Source organism: Macrotis lagotis, chromosome 1, assembly GCF_037893015.1.
Source record: "Macrotis lagotis isolate mMagLag1 chromosome 1, bilby.v1.9.chrom.fasta, whole genome shotgun sequence".
Taxonomy (NCBI): Eukaryota; Metazoa; Chordata; class Mammalia; order Peramelemorphia; family Peramelidae; genus Macrotis; species Macrotis lagotis.
In genome coordinates, this window is record NC_133658.1 from 59,351,288 (window position 1) to 59,371,238 (window position 19,951).

The window sequence follows — 19,951 nt, forward strand, 5'->3', positions numbered from 1 at the left end:
TTGCTATCCAAAGGACTCTTAAAAGTCTTCTCTGTTGGAGAAGTATTGGTTCTATGACTCAGTTTTTTTTAATAGTCCGACTTTCACAACTATACATTGTTATTGGAAAAACCATGGTTTTGACTCTACAGACCTTTGTTGGTAAGGTGCTGTCTCTGCTTTTTAGGATGCTGACCAGGTTTGGCATAGCTTTCCTTTCAAGAAGCAAGTGACTTTTAACTTCACAGCTGCAGTCGCCAATCTGAAGTAATCTTTGGGCCCAAGAATATAAAATCTGACACTACTCCCATTTCTTGTTCCTCTATTTCCCAAGAAGTGATGGGATCAGTTGCTGACATATTAGTTTTTTTATGCAAGCTTCAAGTCAGTTTTTTTCACTCATCTTTTATCCTCATCAAGAGACTATTAATTCCTCTTTAATTTCTTCTAATAAATAATGTATCATCTACCATCTGAGATTGTTGCTATTTCTACCAGTAACTTTAATTCCAGTTTTTGATTTATCCAGCCTGGAGTTTCACATGATGTGATCCACATATAAGTTAAATAAATAAGGTGACAGTGTACAACCTTGTCATACTCATTTCCTAATCTTAAACCAGTCATTTTTCCATGTTTGGTTCTGTTGCTTCTTGACCTGCATACAGGTTCCTCAGGAGACAAATAAGATGATCTGGTACTCTCTGAGAACTTGTCGCATTTTGTCATGATCCACATGATCAAAGACTTTAGGGTAGTCATTAAAGTGGGAGTAGATTGATTTTGTTTTGGAACTTTCTTGCTTTCTCCATAAATGTTAGCAATTTAGTCTCTAGTTCATCTGCCTCTTTTAAAACCATCCTGTTCTTCAGAACTTCTTGATCCACATACCTTAAAAGCCTCACTTGCATAATCTTAAACCGCATGGTGCAGTGGTGCATGGTGAAGTGAGTGAAATTGTTTGGTAATTTGAACATTCTTTGACATTGTCCTTTAGGATTGAGATATAAACTGAGCTTTTTTAATCCAGTGTTTACTGTTGTGTTTTCCAAATTTGCAGGTATATGGGGTGCAACATATTATCTGCATCACCTTTTAGGGTTTTGCATAATTCAGTGGGAGATGTTCCCTCCCACCTCTGTCCCCCACTAACTTTACTGTTAGCAATGTTTCCTAAGCCCCACAGTTTGTGTAGCCATGGGATCTATGTTGGGAGAGGAGATGTCCACAACAACAAAAACATGTTCATAAGAAAGTTTCTTTAATTAGAGAGCAGTAATATATGAAAAAGTCCTTGACTCTGAGGTCAGAGGATCTGGGTCCAGATCTTGCTGCTTATTCTTACCATCTATGTAGCTTTAAATGTAATTTAACCTCTCCCTGGGGCTCAGTTTCTTTATGTAAAATAAAAGGATTGGACTAGATGGTCTCTGAAATCCTATTTAGCTTTAGATCTATGATCATATTGTTATTTATATATATTTTTTTGTCCCTCACAATACCTAGAGCAAATTGGTTTATTGATTTACTAAAAGAAGTCATGGTTAGATTTATTTGTAAAGTCATTCAGATGACTTTTCTGGGTTCTTAGCTTGTTCTGAATTGGGTGAGAAAACCTAAATTCTTGACATTGAGTGAGTCTAAACATGTCACTAACCATTTTACTCACCCATTAATTTATTATTTTTTCCTTTAATTTATTCTATAAACTCTGTTGTGAGTCAAGGCACTATGGAAATACAAAGAAGGATCAAACATGGTACCCACTCTCAAGAAGTCTACCGTTAGCAGGCATAGATAAACCAGTTTACTCTGGACAACATGTTTTTGCCATTAAAAGTTGGCAAATCAAGTTTAGTTGAATCATAAAGGCCCCCTGAGGAAAAGACTAGAGGTAGCATGTCCCAAGCAAATCATACTCCTATCACAACCTCGAGCACAACTCAAACCCTCATGGAGATAACTCAGAATCCTGAACCCCAGAACCTTGGGACTAGCAGTGTCCTCCAAACCATGACTAGTTTCTAACCCAGCTCTACAGCCATCACTGAGGGGAGAAATCATCATGGAGGAGGGGTCTATCTTCCTCATCCCCACATGCAACAACTGCTGCCCTGTGGACTTGGCAGTACACTACTAATTCCGACTCCCCTAATCTCAGACCACCAGTCCTTCCACACTAGCCCTCATGATCACCATCAACTTTTATAGAGAAAAGACCAGCTGTGTCCACTAGCTGCCAATCGTTCATGTGGCAGGGGAGCCAGCCAAGCTAAAGCAGCTGGAATCACTGGGTTGGGGGGAGAGACAGGAGGCAGTATGTGAAGTTCAATCACTATTGCCACCTTGACTGCCAGTTGTCCTTAGATTCTGATGGAGACAGCCTAGGATTCTGCAGAGCCCAAGAGTCTCATGAATAACACTGCTTCCAGTGCAGTAGTCAGAGTCAATATCCTGGGAAGCAATCTCCATGGTAACAAAGCTTTGCAATTGCTCCTGTAGATACTCCAGTCACAGCTACTGAAGATCCAGAAAGGAGAGTTCTTGCTCCCCACCCCTCAAGTTCCTGGCACTCTTTCAAATGATCAACAGCAAGAAGTGATATTTCCATAAGTGGAAATGACATTGAAGAAGAAGCATTATCATCTGCCTTATTTTCACTGTGTAAAGACCATGGACTTTTTAATTTGAATTGTGATGGAAACTTTCCATATGTACTATCTCCTACCATAAAATGTGAGCTACATGAAAGCAAGGATTGTTTTATTTTTCCATTTGTACAATTCTTTGCACATAGTAAGCTTATGCTAAATAAATGTTTTTTTCCATACTCATTCATTCACAGAACAACAGTAACAACAAAATCTTTGTCCAAAATATTGGTTTTTGTGGCATTGTGTGAACCCAGTCCAAATAGTTAAGCAAGCTCTTTGGTTAATCCTTTTTTTCCTAAAGGAGGAAAGAGATTGTTAAGAAAAGTCATTCTCCAAGGAATAATTGTGATTCATCTTTGCAGTTCCCTTCTGCCCCATCAACTAAACAGAGTAGTTTACATTTTACTAAAAGGCAATAGGGAGCTAATTGAATGAGCAAGGTAGTCATATGAAGAGAGCTGTGAATCAGGAAAAATGATTTGGTAGTAGTGCATATGATGGATTGGAGTGAGAGAAATCTGAGGTAGGGAGACCAATTAGTAGGCTGCTATAATCAACAAGGAGGGAGGTGATGAAAACCTGGAGAGGGAGTTGTGTAAGTTGAGAGAATGGATTGCATTCAATAGATATCATGAAGCGTAGAAATGACAAGATTTGGCAACTGATTGTAGAGAATTGGGACCAATGGAAGTGTGGGAAGAGACAGGAGGAGGAAACTGTAGGTAGTAGAGTTCAATCAATCAGTCAATAAGCATTCCTTAATCATCTACTGTGTGGCAGACATTCTATTAAGAGCTGAGAATTCAAAGAAAGGCTCCTGATCCCAGAAGTCAACATTTTAATTTTAGATCAATTAAAGAATGAACAGAATTATGAAGTTGTTTAAAAAGAGACTGGAAAACTGTCTGCTGAGGCAGCTCCTTCACTGGGTGGCAAGTGGGAGCAGATAGCTTCTAAGATCCCTTCCAACTTGAAGAGCTCATGGTGCTATTATCATACCTGCAAGAATAGACATGGTTCTTGCGGACACTCCTCCGGAAGAATCCTTTGCATCCATCGCAGCTGGAAGCACCATAGTGTTTGCCCGTAGCACGATCTCCGCAGATGGAACAGAGAGAATTAATTCCATTACTCAGTGAGTTGCCCTGGCTGGATTCTGGTGATGTGACCTCTGGGGGGCCTAGCCCTGAGTCTCTGTGCCCTTTAAAATGAAGAAGAAGGAAATGAAATCCAAGCAACAGCAGCCAGACTTTTGGGTCCTGTTCACCCACCTAGGCTTTGTTCTTTATGAAAAATATGGTCTGTCTTCTCTAGCAGGGTTCCCTATTTCAATTTACTCTTCAAAGAAACAACCTTGGAATCCTGGATTTTTCTCAGAGTAACCTGCAAAAGTCAATGCAGCTCTTGCGTATTAGCAGAATCATTTTTTTTTCAATGCATAACCCTAATTGAATTACTAGTCTCCTCTCAAACCTTCAAGGCTCCCTATTGTAAAAAAGAATTAAGTCTGGTTGTATATAATGTAATGACCAATGGCTTATAAATTGTCTGCTTGGTCATAGCTTTGGACCCTGGCTCTGCTTAGGCCATCTTTCATTCTTTGGACTGGGATCAGCTCCCTCACTTGCATTCATTCGGATAACCCTAGAGGCTTGGTTACTCTACTACAACTCAGAATTCTAGGGGGCAATCTTGGTATGTGTGGAGAAGGAAACATTTCTACTTCAAACCATCATAGCTACTGAATCCCCACTGATGTATTTCCCATTTGGATGAAGTCAGTCATATTACCACCATTGTCTCTTAAACATGAAACATTTTCTTAATAAGACAAAAGTGGAAATAATCATAACCTTTACCCAACAGGAGATAGAAGCAAAAAATAAATATAACATTTACTAAATAGAAGGCAAGAAGAGGAATAATTAAGATATAAAAGTAACCTCAGAAACCTGGGTCATACTCTCTCATAACTATATACAGTGTCCATGGGAGGGATGATACACACAGAAATCTAGCAAGGAGGGATATGAATAGGAAAACCCACTTGTGGGAGGTGGGAGGGGGAAAGTTTGCAAGTCTGAGTTGTAGTTCTTGACAAAGCTGATTTTTTGCTATTCTCAGATTACTGAAGCATCAAAAAATACCACCACCACCACCACCACCAACAACAAATTCTTTTAGTGCATAGCCACCCTTGGCAGAGTGCTGAGAAAATGTTATGCTTCTTCAGTGACAAGCAGTTCCCTCGAACCAGAGAACTGCCAAACACCTCGAATCTACTTTGTGACTCTAAGGAAGAGTTTGTTCCTCTCAAGTTATAGGTAGCAACTGGACCATCCAGCCTTTTCCCAATTCTTTGTCCAATCAGGTTTCAGCAAACCAAATTTCTTCCCATTGCAAAGCAGATTCAGAGCCTGTCCTTCCTTATCTGTTTTTTCCTCTCAAACTGTTAAGAGCTGAAAAAGGTCACCAGGCCCTCTGGAGAGGTTTCCCGCTATGGATTTTTCCCTTTCTCCCCGGAACTCCCCCCCCACCCCTTACTTATTCAATTATAAAATGAAGCTAGTAGTCAAGGCAACCTTGATCTTATCACTTTCCTTTGAGGAGTGAGATTTGTTTGCTCATCTCTGAGAACTCTGAAGAACATAATGGCCCAGAAGTGTGGTGTGTCCCCCTCACAGTGACCCCTGGACAAAGGTGTGACAGAGGCATCAGCCAGGGCCTGCTACAGCAAAAGAAAAGGCAGAGAGGTCTGGTTTTTCTCCTTTAAGGGTCAAACCTTTTTTTTTCCTTTTTAGTTATGACTGACAGTCTTAGAAAGTTGCCTATAAGGCAACTGCAGGGGCTCCTCTGATTGGGCATAAGGGACTCTGGAGCCTTCTCCCCAAAAGTGAAAAGTTCAGTTTCTTGCATGTTCCACTGACTGACTGTCCCAGTGGACTGACCTGACCTGTTCTCTGGGTGTCACCTTGGGCAGACCCTCTGTTGGCCTGGAGGCTTCTGTTCCAATAAAGCACAGAGCAGTGTCCATTCAGGAAAAACAGCCCAGCTCTTGTGGCTCAAAGAAACCTGCCAACCAAACTGTGCCACAAAAACTCACTTTTCTTCCCCCACAAAAATGGGGAAAAGCCAAAATTCACAGCTCTAATTTTAGTTCCAAAATTGCCTGAGCACCTCTCCCAATTGCCGGGAATTTGAGAGACTTGATCCAACCTCTGGTAAAGGTGATGGCAGAGAGGCTTCCATTGGCCTGGATGGTCTTTTAAAGATGCTAGCTAAGGAGACTGCACTTGAGTCTCTGTTGCTTTAGCAATTCAATTAAACAAAATACTTATTTATCAAAAAACTACTCTGTACAGTATACCAGAGTGGATAGGGAACTCACCTCAGAGTAGAGAAGACCCAAGATTGAATCCTGCCAGTGACTCATACTGATGGTGCCACCTTAGGCAAGTCATTTTGTCCTTTAGTTCTCTAGGCAAGTCTCTAAGGCTGAGTTGCCAAGAGTCAATATTAATTTGTATTGATTTTTTTCCATCTGCAAGTTGTCTATCAGTGAAATAGTCCTGGGATCGTATCAGCTTACTTGAACAAAGCAAAGAGGCTGACAAATATTGATGAATTGAGAGCTGGTCTCAAAGTCAATGATGAGCTTCAACTCATCCCTCTGACAGACACTGACTATGAGACCAAGGGGCTAGTCCCTTAACTTCCTCATTCTGCAGGTTACTTTCTAAGCCAGGTACTACTTATCTACCTCAGGGTTAAGAGTTATGTCATCAGAAGTGATTCAGTCCTCTACACTTCCTCCAAATGGTCACCATTTGGGTGATGAACCCAGGCTGGCCATACTTCATTCCCTTCATGGCTGAGCTTCTCACTCAGGACATGAATACCTTGACTCATCCACTTCTTATACTGGAACTTCTCTTTTGCAGACTTCTTTTTATGTGTTTCTCCCTGAATGAACATGTGATCTCCAAGAGGACAGGGATTACTTTTCTTTCTTTTTGCTTGTATCCCCATTGGTTAGAACAGTGTCTATATATTGTAAGTGCTTAATAAGAGAACATTGCCTGTTTGTATACAAGGATCTGGGCTTGATTCAGGGGTTGCAGAAACTGTGGTGGCCTAGTATTAGGCCTGTCTCAAATCCCAGCCTGCTTTGACCTTGGCTAAGGACTGTCTCGTCTCTGGGTCCGCATTAAAAATGAGATGATTAAATTAGATGAACTCTAAGATAACTTCTGGTTCTGCTACTCTGATTTTATGACATAGTCCTATCCTCAAAAAGCTTACAACCTATTAGGTAGCCATATGAGCCTATTATGTTTGTCCAATCACAGTAGTCAAAAAAATACTTGTCTATTTCTTTACCAATTAAATTCAACATTTTTTTTGTTTCTTCCCCCACTGGATTAATTCCAGTCATCTTTTTTAAAAAATGTGTTTGGTATTTTATTTTTCCCCAGTTACATGTAAAAACAATTTTTAACATTCATTTTTAAGCCTTTGAGTGCCAAATTCTTTCCCTTTCTCCCTCTCCCTCCTTTTCCTCCATTGAGAAGGCAAGCAATTTAATATAGGCCATATATGTGTAATCATGCAAAACATTTCCATAATAGTCATTCAACAAATATTTATTAGGCCAACATATTAAGCTCTGTGGTAGACAGTGGGGCAGTCAGTCAGCCAATAATCATCTAAGTGCCTCTCACGTACCAGACACTGTATTAAGCACTGAGGGATGCGAAGAAAGGCTAGATGATGCCTCCCTTAAAAGGAGCTCACAGTCTGATGGGGGAATACAAGGATAAAAAAATCACAAGAGACCTAACCCTCAAGGAACTTACATTCCAGCATACTAGAGGGAAAATGACATGCCCGCTTTTAAGTGTGGCACAAAATAGAAAATAAGTAGGCAAAGGAGAGAGAACAAAATTGGAGGAGGGAGAAAACACTTTGATTTGGGCATGTGGGTATATACAGTGGTGTGCCAGGGAAGGCTTCATAGAGGAAGTGGCACCTGAGTTGGACCTTGAAGGATGGTTTCTATAAGAGTGAGTCTATTCTAAGCTTGGGCAACGACCTACATAAAGTCAGGAAATGACAGGATGAGTTTGATTGCAACATAGAGTCCATTCAAGGGAGTAAAATGAAGCAGAGCTGAAAAAGGTAATTGAGAGCAAGAACATGAAGGACTTCAAAAACCTAAGGAGTTTACATTTTATACTTTGGGGGAAAAAGATCCTATAAGAAAAATGGGAGTCATTGAAGATTCAGGGGACATAAAATCATAGACAGGCCTTAAGGATTTCATCCTTCTTTTTTACTGAGACCCAGTGAAGTCAAATGATTTATTTCAAGTCTCATTGCTAAGAAAGGACAGACCTAGGTCCAGGTCTCCTTACTCCTAACCCAGGGCTCTTTCCTTAACCTTTTTCTCACCCAAAGTTAGTCAGAGAATTTTCCTATGGGAATGTAGAGCCGGTTTTATCATTTAAGTGAAGGGGAAATAAAGATTTGTCCAAAACTTAATTTTTCTGGACTACGTCTCTGTCATGGAATGAGAGTTACCTGCATACAGCTGTTGCCAGATGTTTTTCCTAGAAGAGGATCCTATTAAAAATCCAAAGCCCTACCCAGACAGAGTCCCCAGGCTCCCATTGCTTTTCTTCCCTTCAAAGAGACACTGTCAAACAGAAGCTGCAGGATGGGGGAGGGGGTGAAGTGAGTGGAGGTTGCCTAACCTTAAGCTTCAAAACAAAATCTAATAGGAAATTTCCAAGAGAGACCCTTCTTTCCCCTCCCCTTTGGCCACCCCCTCCTCCAACCTGCCTGAAATCCAAAGTCAAACAGAGCTTGGCCCTTGGAGGAGAATCAAACTCTAAGCTCAAAGAATGTTGTTTTCCTAGCCAAGCCCAAAGAGCCCAGAATGCAGGGGATGTTGGACAAAGGGAACTTGGTTTCAAATTTTATTTTGGCTTGTGAATTGCAGGCTGTCATTACAAACCTGGAGAAATGATTTAAAATGCTTCTTTACTTTGATAATGGCCCTTTAAATTCTCTCTTGAAGCCCAGGTCCACCCCTAAACAACAGCTGGTTCCTGCCACTTTGAAAGCCCTTTGAGTAGCAGAGGATTTCTGCTGGGGTAATTGGGTCAAGGGCTTTGAAATAGGTATGTTCCCATCAGGCCTGAGCAAATGGAATGCATCTTAGCTGCTCATCTGTTCCCATGTGCCAGGTGGTCTTCTTAAATATGGCAGCTTTTTGAAATATGCTTTGAAGCGAGATGTATGTTCTGAAAAATCAAGCCTGTTTTGTTTACAGCATTACTACTTTAAAAGTTAGAGGGCTTGTGTTTGAATCTAGGTTCTTCTACTTTTTGGATAAGCCTTTTGGGATGTGGGAGTGGAATTCATTTCTACTTCTCATTGGGGTAGTGCTTGAGCCCCCATTAGTGTACTTACTATTTACTCAAAATCAGTCACATTGACACCATTGACCCTCAAACAAAAGACATTTACTTAATGATAAGGCAAAAAGAATAATCATAACCTTTACCCAATGAAAGGTAGGAACAAGAATGATCACAACATTTACTCAGTAAAAGGCAAGGGGAGGATTAATCAAAAATAACAGTGAAGCCACTAGAAATCTCTTTCCTATCTAGCCCAATCCCACCATTTTTTTTAGATGAGAAAACTGACATTCAGGGAGGAGGAAAAACTTTCCCAAGGTTACATGTAATAAGTGACAGAATTGATGACCCTACTCTACCACACCAATGATCCAAGGTCTCAGAAGTAGCAAGCAGGAGAGTTGACATTAGAAGCCAGGTGATCTGATATCCTCTTTCTTGGCTTCATCTACAAAATGAAAATAATAATTCCATGGATAAACCATTTTATACAAATGAGATAAGAATCAAATGAGGTAATAGCCATAAAGACATTTGTAAATGTTATAAGGGCTTTCAAGGTATTATATAAATATGTCTTCCTGAAGTGCTTTGTCTGAGTTTTTCCTTTTAAACTACATTCTATCCTGTATTATATTTATTTGGATGGAAATTGATATATCTTCCCCCAGTTGACTATAAGCTCCTAGAAAGCAAGGGCTATATAATGTTTTATATTTATAGTCTTTTTTTTTTTAGTTTTTGCAAGACAATGGGGTTAAGTATATTTATATTCTTAACAAAATAAGTGTCTATTAAAAGTTTGTTAAATTGAATTGAATCAACAATTTTCTCCTCCCAGGATCTCCCTTTAGGGAATTTGGGACAAATATACTGTGTGAGCAGAGCTATGCCTAGGAAAAATATAGATAGGGGTCCAAAACTATTTCTAGGGTGCAAAGAATTGTTAACGTTTGTATCTGAGGGAATTTGATTAATTTTTTTAAATGTTAGGTGGAAAAGGACCCCTAATCCAACTCCCCCTCATTTTTACAGTGGGTAGATTGTTGTTGTTTGTTCTTCATTCTAGAAGAAGACCATGACATCAGGGAGATGGTGCCATGAAATGCAAGTGAATTGAATTTAAATGAGAGGGGCTATGTAAAGTCATCAACCTCACTTTCTCCTCCAGTTTCATAGGGAATTAACATCAGAGCCTAGACAGAACTTGGGTCTCTTGAGTCCAAATTTAATCTCTTTTCCATTGTTCCACATGGTTTTCTCAATACTAATTTTATTATCTTGTCCAGAGCTAGCCCTGAAGGAATAGAATGTATACTCCTGGAACCACTTCTCTAATATTTTAGCCAATTAAGTTGGATAATCAGTTGAGATCAACCAATTGTGATTGGTTCATTTTTGATAATGTCACCAGATATCACATATTTGATATGAGATAGGGATTTTGATGACTTGTTCCTCTTTGGGGATCTGTCTTCCTTTTTGCTTTCAAAATGGACTTCAGATACATTCGGTTTCAAATTAGAGCCCATTCCATACAATGACAGAGTATGAAAGCCAGGAAAGCTCTAAATGATCATCTAGGTCAGGGTTGGGGAATGTCCAGTCATAGAAGGCCAAGAAATCATGTGATCTGGTGCAGCCAAGGCAACTGCAGGCAGTACTTAAAATACAATAAATTGAGGAGCTTTTAAGAGAGAAATTAATTAAATGTTTGATCAAAAATAGCAAGTTTTGTCCTTTGTCAAGAAAAAAGTTTCCCCACCCTTGATCTAGTTCAACTCTTTCAATTTAGAGATAAGAAAACTAGAAGTGATTCAGGGCACCTAGAAGGTACAGTGAATAGAATTCTAGACCTAGAATCAGGAAAAACCTGAGTTTAAATCTGATCTCAGAAACTAACTGTGACCCTTGGCAAGTCACTTAACCCTGTTTGCTTCAGTTTCCACAACTATAAGATAAATAGGAGAAAAAAATGGCAAGTCACTCCTGTATTTTTGTCAAGAAAACCTCAAATGAGGACATGAAAAGCTTTAAATGACTGAACACCACCACCACCAATGTGATCCTCTTTTCCTGTTTTCTTTCTGCCTACCATTGCTTCTTTCTCTCTACTCTGAAAATCTTATTTCCTTGACAAACGACAACCTTGAAAAGTTATTTTTCCATGCTACAGGGAATTCAATTGATGGACTGGGAGTCTAAATGATAATAATAGCCAGCATTTATATATAGCCTAGAGCTCTTTATGATCTCATTTTATCTTCACAACAACCCTCTTGTTATCCCTATTTTTACAGAAGAGGAGACTGAGGCAGACAGATCAGTTGACATGCTCAGACTCACAGAGCTATGAAGTATTTCAGGCTGAGTTTGAACCTATCTTCTTGTCTCCAGCTGGGGAGCTCTAACTGTGAGATTCTCTGCAAGTCCCATCATCTACCTGAAACTCAACTTCCTCATCCTAAAAATGCCACTTTCACTTCCTTCCTTAGGTTTCTGTGATGGAAATATTTTGTAAAATGCAAAGTTAACTAGAAACAGACTTGATTCCATGATCACTGGGCCTGGTCCTTCTTTCTCTACTGATTTTTTTCTTTATTTTTTTAATGTAAGTTTCTTTATGCAAATTCTAAAAAGACAAAGCAATTCTAATTGATATCATTTTGAGGATCTTATCCCAGTCTCTTTAAATCTCAAGAGAAAGAAAAGAGGATGTGCCATTTTAGGTTTTGAGACCATTTATGCTAATAGCTTGAGATTCTAAAATTCATTTTTCAGACAAGTGAATGTAAGGAAAATAGCAAAACCTTATCAGCTTGTATAATGGGTTCTGGATCTGGAGTCAGAAAGACCTGAGTTCAAATTCTGCTTCAGACATTTACTTGTATGATCCTGGGCAGGGCATTTTACCGCCCCCAATCCTGATTCCTCATCTGTAAAATGGGAATAATAACAACATCTACTTACCTACCTTGTAGGGTTTTAGTGAAGATCAAATGAGAGAATGTGTATCTATATTATGAAAATATCTATATACACATAGATATGCATATAAATATGCATATACACACATATGTATACATATTATGAAATAACCCTATGAGATACATGGCGTGTGTGTGTGTGTGTGATGTTTTGCAAATCTTAAAGTGCTACATAAAATTAGTTATTTGTTTCTTTGCATTTCTCATCTGTGTAGAAGATAGAATGTAAGCTCTTTGAGGACAGGGTCTGTTTCATTTTTTCTTTTTATCTCTAGTACCTGGTACAATACCTGGTAAATGATAGGGGTTTCATAAATACTTTTCAGTTGATTGATTATATTAATGGTGGTCAGTGGAACAGTCTGCCATCTTTTCTATGAAATATCTTGAGAAATTCTGTGGTCAAATAGAAAGGGAGGCACTGGGGTGGGGATATCCTTTTCAAGGTTTGCCCCTGTGCTCCTCTCTACCTTCTGCTACCTAAGCTGGAAGACCAGGGAGAGTGAGGATGCAAAGGGAAAGCCAACCAGCAGATCACACACCTGATTCAAACCAGAGAGTCAAAGGATCATGGAATCCCAAACTTTTCTTTGGGAAGAAGGCTTAAACAATCTGTGTAGCTTAGGGGGCTCACTCTGCTCTCTTGCAGATCCCCTGTCCTTAATAGTCTATGACACATCATCAGGATATCCAGTGTGGAGCATTGACCTGGCAGTCATTCCATCTTTGAGGTATCCTGAAAGGTTCTGGCACTGCCCATGTTACCCCAGGCAAATTGCCTCCACTCTATGAGTCTCAGTTCTCTCATCTATAAAATGATGTCAGTGAGTCCTGCCCTTCCTGCTTCACAGGGATATTATTAGGATCCAGTTCAATAAACATTTATTGAGCACCTCCTTATATACGAGGCAAATAAAGATAAAATGGGATCATGAATGTGAAAGCTGCTTATAATTGATAACGGGCTGTATAAGAAACCATAGCCAGAAAGAACCTTGGAGATTATCTAGCCCTACAGTTCTTATCTAGTTTTGTGTCTGGGATTCTGGTTATGGATTCCTTTGTAGAATGTTTTTAAAAATACTTGGAAAGAAACCATATATATATATATATATATATATATATATATATATATATATATATATATATATATATGTATGTATGTGTGTGTGTGATATATATAGTCAATTAAGCTGAAATGTGGTTCTCATGTTTTTAAAGACAAGTTCATGAACCCCAGTTAATCTAGTTCATCTCTTTCATTTTACAAAGGAAGAAACAGAACTAGAGAGAGGAAATTACTTTACCAAGGGCATTCAACTCCATTGTGGCAGAATGTGTATGTCTTGACTCCATTACTCCAACTCCCCAACTGGAAGGATGGAAGACTATTGTCAAAAGAGCCTTGGTCTGAAAGGAAGGAGGCCTGGTTTCCATGTTCTAACTTCCCTTTCTATTACACCAATTCATTAGTCAGTCAATAATAAATATTTATGAAGAACCTTTTATGTAACAATCACTAGGAATATAAATAAAGGTCAAAGACTTAAGGATGAGGTAACTGTTCCAGTTTCAGTCAGATCACAGATGGAGGTTGACTTGGGAGGATCCTTATTGGTGTATAGTTAGTTAGTGAGAGAACCCAAACTCTTTGGCTCCTATTTCAGGGTTCTTTCCCCTACCCTGTACAGATCTTTCCCCAAAAGATGGTCCTTTGATCTGCTTACCACTTTTAGGTGGCTTCTGCTTCCTGCTTCCCTTTCTCATCTCCCAGAGGAAACCTTGCGAGAAGAGACCTCACCTCAGACCCATACTCTGGGAAGACTGAACTATCTTGGCCATTTTGGACAAGTTTACTCTTCTGTGAAACAAGAGGGTTGGTTCACATTAGATTAGAGGCATTACATCCCAGTGCTGCCCAAGCAGATTAAAGTATACTTGGAAAATATTGAACAAAATAAATAGAAACATAATAGAAGATAGACAATGTTAATATGTGGTTTTCTAAGTCAATATGTGGCCACAGGGATCTTTACGTAAAGCTTAGTGGCACTATCCCTACTTGGGTTTGACACCACTAAACTCTATTCCATGAAAAGCTAATGGTGCTCAACAAGATCCCAGGAAACAGTGTTCTGGACTCTACAAGAGCAATTACAAATTGCCAACACATCTGGATGAGGAGCCAGAGTATAGTTAATCACCCAGAGATCTGGACCAGAGAATATCAAAGACCTGGACATTCAGTTACATTCCCTCCATCTCCCCTGGGTGACATCTGGCCCTGTATCTACCAGTTCAGCTGGTGACCTCTTTAGGCTTGGGGAGGGGGAAGGAGAGAACCAGTAGCCACAGAGGACTTATGGAATGTCAGTCAATCCTGAGACCCTGGCAGTGGGACCTGTGGAAAGTTCTTTTTTTAAAATGTTGGACAAAGATTTACTTCAGCTAAAGGGAGACCTTCATGACTTTTTAGCAGATCCCCATAAAATGGCCCTGCCTCTATCCACTTATAGCACTTCTGTTTGCAAACAGAACCAATGCTGTGGCCTCACTTAAAATATCAAATGATATAATTATAGGGTTCTTAGAAGTTACTTATAATTAGTTGGATTATAGGTTGTGCCAGCCAGTTCTAAAAAGCCATTACTAGGGGTGACCATGAAGGAGGGTTACAGGCTCACCCATTTTAAAGGTAGGAGACATAGGGAGGGAGGAGTAATATTTGTCCAGTCATGGTTATCCATATTGGTATGGGCTGGGACTCAGTTTTCCAACATAACTGAATTTTCAAGTGAGCTGCAGCTTATCCTCAGTTTTTTTTTCTTAAAAAAAACATTTTGCATGAAACTCTATTTCAAATATACTTCATTTCCTTCTTGAACAGCAGATTGAAATCTCCACTAAGTGGGAACTCAGACACTGAGCATAAATTAATATTTTCGTAATGACTCATTTTTAGGAATGTCCATAATGATTATACTGCATAGTAAAACAGTTCCAAGCCACAACCTCTCCTGATGGCACCTCCATTGTTGCTACTTCCACAAGGCCTGTTAGAATTATATTTTCAGTTAGAGTCAAGAAGGCTTGAAGTCTTTTGTATCAGATATAAAATAATAGCTTTAGTGCACATATCAGCTCTCTGGCAAACTGTTTGGAGTAAACCCTTCTTGACTTCCTTGTCCCTGGAAGGTTGTGGTTGCCCAAATATGACCATATTGAGTAGAAAACAACTGAAGAGGGTGCTTCAATGCTTTAACCAGATCCCTGTCTCTGTCTACATTTATTCACTAATAGGGTCATTCATCTTAATACTTCAGGTATCCAACCTCTGGAAAATTGAAGAAGGAAATCCAAGACAATTCTGAAAAAATTAGCAACAACAAACCCAGTCTCAGATTATACAAAGAAGCAAAACAATCATGAAATGATTGGTGGGAAGTATTATTTCTCCCCACTTTACAGAGAAGAGACCAAGGCATAGTCTGTCTAAATGACTCCACATATCCTTTGACAGTTAAATAATATCATCTAATAATTTAGATTTTTCCTGGGTCCTAACTCCTCATTATTATAAGGAAGCAACATGAGAATGCCTTTTTTTTACTTTTATTATGTTTGTTTTTATCCCCTTCTCCTATGGAGGTATAGAATAGAATTTCAAGCAGCAAGGGACCTTAGAGATCAACTATTGAGCTCTCATTTTACAGAGGATAAAACTTAAGCACATAGGGGTTCTATGACTTACTTAAGGTCACATAAATGGTTAAGTCATTAATCTCTAGTTTGCATTACTCCAAATCCAAATTTTTTTAATTAATTTTTTTTCATTTAACAAGCATTTGTAAATTTTTCCTCATCTCAATCTTCCACTGAAAAGGGGGAAAAAAGGAAAACAAAATCTGTGTAGCAAATATACATAGTCCAACTACCAATGATCTTTTTAATGACCAAGGTCATACCCTGGGAGAGGTGGATAAATTGATCCCATAGACTGATTCCTAGTTCAGGACATCAAGATTATAGAGTCATAGATATTGAATGGAAAGAGACACATCATCTAGACCCTTGACAAAAGAAAAAGTGAAGTCTACAGAGATGAAGTGATTGCTCATTGTCATACAAAATTCATGTAACAGAGTCAGAATTCTAAACCAACTCAATTCAATAAATAAGCAAAGCCTGAGTTTCTTTAATTTTGTGATATGATGTAGGGTTAAGTCTTGGCTCCCATACCTATTGATGCTGCTATCCTGGGCAAATAATTTAACTGTCAGTGTCTCATGCAAGTCTCTGTAGTAAGTGATGGATGGCCTATCACACTTATAGTTGTAGTAAGTGATGGATGGGCTACCACATTTGTAGTTGTGGAAGGAGTTTCCACCCTTGGAATTTCTTGAACCTATGAAATCACAGACCTGCAAACCAAAAAACTACCTTTTGGTTCTTAGGCAAGTCAATGCCATATCTGGACTTCAATTTTTCCATTATATAATATGAAAGGCTTAACCTAAATTATATATACTCATATATGTCTATATAAACATATAATAAAGTTCTTCCTAATTTACTGGATCCTCTCTCTCTCTCTCTCTCACTGTCTGTCTGTCTGTCTTTATCTCTCCATATATAAGTACATATATGTGTATTTACACATAGAATTGATTGTTCAGCTCTCTCTCTCTCTCTCTCTCTCTCTCTCTCTCTCTCTATATATATATATATATATACAGTTTATAGCTATATAAACATTTATCTATATATCATGTATGTGTAGTATATGTGTGGGTGCTCATTTTTAGCTCTAAATCTTTGAACCCCTTCCAGAGGTATCCATACCTTACATAGTAGGCTCTCAAAGTATGTTTGCTGAGAAAGGTAATGATGCCTAATGATGAAATCCCTAGGGCACAAGGTGAAGCCTTTTCTCCCTTGTACAACAACATTTGTTGGTTGTAAACAGAGTCCAGTATCTTCCTCCCACTCCTGATTCCCTAAGATTCCTGGACTCCACTCCCCAAGTTGGTGAAGGTCATGATGCTTGGGATGCTCTTGACCATCTCCACTCACTGCTCACAGTTTCTATGGAGGGAGGCTACTGTTCACAACCACAGAAAGGATTGAATTTTTTTTAAATAACCTTTTTCTCCCCAACTTTTACAGAGAGATCCTAGCCCAAGACAAACACATTTCAAAATAACTAGCTTCTGTGAGAGCCAAGTTACTCATTAACAACAGGACAAATAGGTCAACATTGACCTAGATTGCAATATGCTTTTAGAATTGAACTCCTGTCAATTTAGTCCCCTCTTCCTTGATGCCCCCCCCCCATACCCCACCAGCCCAGGGGAAAATAGGAATCAAATGTTCTGTTGAACTGGAGAATTTAGGTAGACTGTGTCCTTAGTCGGAACAACTCCCCTCTTCTCCAAATGTCATGGTAACCCATAAGAAGCAGAGTCCAGAAGGCAGAATGATAGTCATTTGCTAAAAACAACATGTTGTATTTAGGATAGTAAATAGACTTAGACTCATAGAATGCTGAAGAATAGAATGCTTTGAGAATAATTCCTTCAATCCTCCTCCCACCTCCCCACCATTCTATATATTAAAAAACTGAAATCCAGAAAGGGCAGTAAACAGCTTGCTAATGTTAAATAGTATTGGTGGAAGATCTGAAACGAGAATTCAGGTCTTCTAACAACACCCCCTCCTCTCCCCTAACAGTACCGGATTGTCTGGGGGGGGGGGGCTTATCTTTCTCATTAATTGCCAAAAAAAGAAAAAGTGATAGTTTTCTAACTGATTGCTTCAAAATGAGAATATCATTTGTTTAAAAACCCTCAGTTTCTCCCTTGATATGCCTTTTCTAAGAACTCTCATGGAGTTGGGTTCTATCAAGTTAACAAATACATTATTATTTGTATCCCATAAAAGGCACTCCAGAAAAACTGATGTGGTTAGTAAAAGGCAATAGTCATTTATAAAATAAATTGCTCAAACAACATTTTTAAATGATTCTTTTCTTTTTTTCTGACACTAGAAATTTCTCTCTACTCCACCATCAGTATTATAAAAAGAGTCATTATGAATTAACCTTTCAAGAAGCATAATGATAAAAACCTTCTAGTTCTATCACACTTTAAAGTCTACAAAATGCTCTGCCTGCAACCCTATGAATTAGAGACTATCTTTTTTTTAATTGCTTTCTTACAGATAGAGAAATTGAAGCTCAGGAAGGCTAAGAGTCATTGGGTGCTAAGTAGCAGAAATGAAATTTTGGATGATATTCTCTGACTATAAGTCTGGGGCTATTAAAAAGTTAGAAAGTCCTTTAATGAAGGAAAGTTTCCGTTTTTCTACTTAACTAGTAAATATATATATATATATATATATATATCTACATGAGCCAAGATTTCTCTCTCGGAGAGCCTCCCGGTCTACTTAAGGACTTGGATCCACCAATTAAAAGTACCAATTCATCTTCCCAAGTATTACCATTTTCAAGTGGGGATTATTAGAGCAAAAGCTAAGGAGAGCTCAGACGGTCACTCACCTGAGTTTGTGGGTAACACCCGCAGGTTCTCAAACTCCAACATTGTATAAGAAGCATCCAGGGACACGCTATAATCTGGCATATCCATATCCATTATAGTTTCGTGAATTTTCATGATCACCTGTCAAGAGTCAGGATTGAGACCACAATAACCTAGTGTCAATCACAGCCAATGTCTAGTCAGGAGAAAACACCAGCCTTAAGTCTTCCAAATGACAAATCATTATCTAGCTCCCTCCCTTCCTCTGGCCTGGCCTCTCCTCCCCTTCTAGAATGAGGCTGTATGGAAGACAAGTCTGATTGTTTCCCTTTTTATCTTTCTAGCACATTCTACCTGGGTATTAGTATCTCCTTGGGATTATATGATGCTGATAAGTAAGTCAATTTAGGCTGTATCCTTGTTTCAATACAATGTCATTTATGACAGAGCTCTAAAGTATGGCCCTTAGCCCCACAGTGCTGATCGAGGCAGACAAGCCTAACCTTTTTCTCCTCTGCCAAAGCATCTTCCTGGGAAGCCAAACTGATGGGTATTAGGATAAGAATTGGTTTTTGTCTCCGCAAACCTAGGTTTTTGACTTTCTTTATGCTGAATTTGTCAAACAGTTTTGTCATAAATAGGGTCAGAAGTTGACACTATGAAAGTTTTAAAATGTTAATCTATATTCTTATGACATTATTGTTGATAGGCTACTTGGGCATAAATCTTAGATGGATATGGCAGATCCTTTCCCCCTTCCAATTGCCACATCTGAGGCAAGGGTTTCCAAATTCCGAAAAGTCATAGAATTTTTTTTTTTTAAATCCGCAACCTAAAGTATCAGAGCTAGAAGGTCTTTGGCAATCATTTAGTCTGATTTCTCTCTCTGTCTCTGTCTCTCTGTCTCTGTCTCTGATTCTCTCTCAAAACAATCTTTTTTTGTAAGGTTTTGAGTTTCTATATTTTTCTCTCTCCCTTTCTTCCCTCTCCCCCATCAGAGAGCCATTTAATGGAGATTATATATGCATATCTTTGTTAAACATATTTTCATATTAATCATGTTGTGGAAGAAGAATCAGAACAAAAAGGAAAAAATTAACCTTGAAAGAAAAAAACCATAAATCATAAAACAAAATTGAAAATAGAAAGCTTTGGTCTATATTCAGACTTCATAGTTCCTTCTCTGGATGTGGATGGTATTTTTCATCATATATTCTTTAGATTTGTCTTAGATTATTGTATTGCTCTCTCTTCCCCCTCCCCCTCTCCCTTCTCTCTCTCTCTCTCTCTCTCTCTCTGTATCTCACCCTCTGTCTCTCTGTCTCTGTCTCTATCTCTCTATCTCTCTCTGTCTCTCTCTCAATTGA

At 38.8% G+C, this 19,951-nt stretch overlaps 1 protein-coding gene across 2 annotated transcripts in view; it reads right to left on the bottom strand.

The window, feature by feature from the left end:
* The window catches only part of LOC141498799 (hepatocyte nuclear factor 4-beta-like), a 62,760-nt gene extending 43,935 nt beyond the window's left edge, over window positions 1-18,825 (bottom strand). Inside the window, exons 1-2 of one of the 2 annotated variants that reach the window (XM_074201902.1) lie at window positions 18,605-18,825; window positions 3,633-3,834 (exon numbers count right to left, since the gene is read on the bottom strand). In XM_074201902.1, the coding sequence (XP_074058003.1) occupies window positions 3,633-3,834; window positions 18,605-18,719 (317 nt within the window). In that variant the 5' untranslated portion in view covers window positions 18,720-18,825. Of the gene's footprint in view, window positions 1-3,632; window positions 3,835-13,772; window positions 13,898-18,604 lie in introns of those variants that run through there. The other variant, XM_074201903.1, reaches the window with a different exon arrangement.
* Window positions 18,826-19,951: the final 1,126 nt, after the last annotated feature.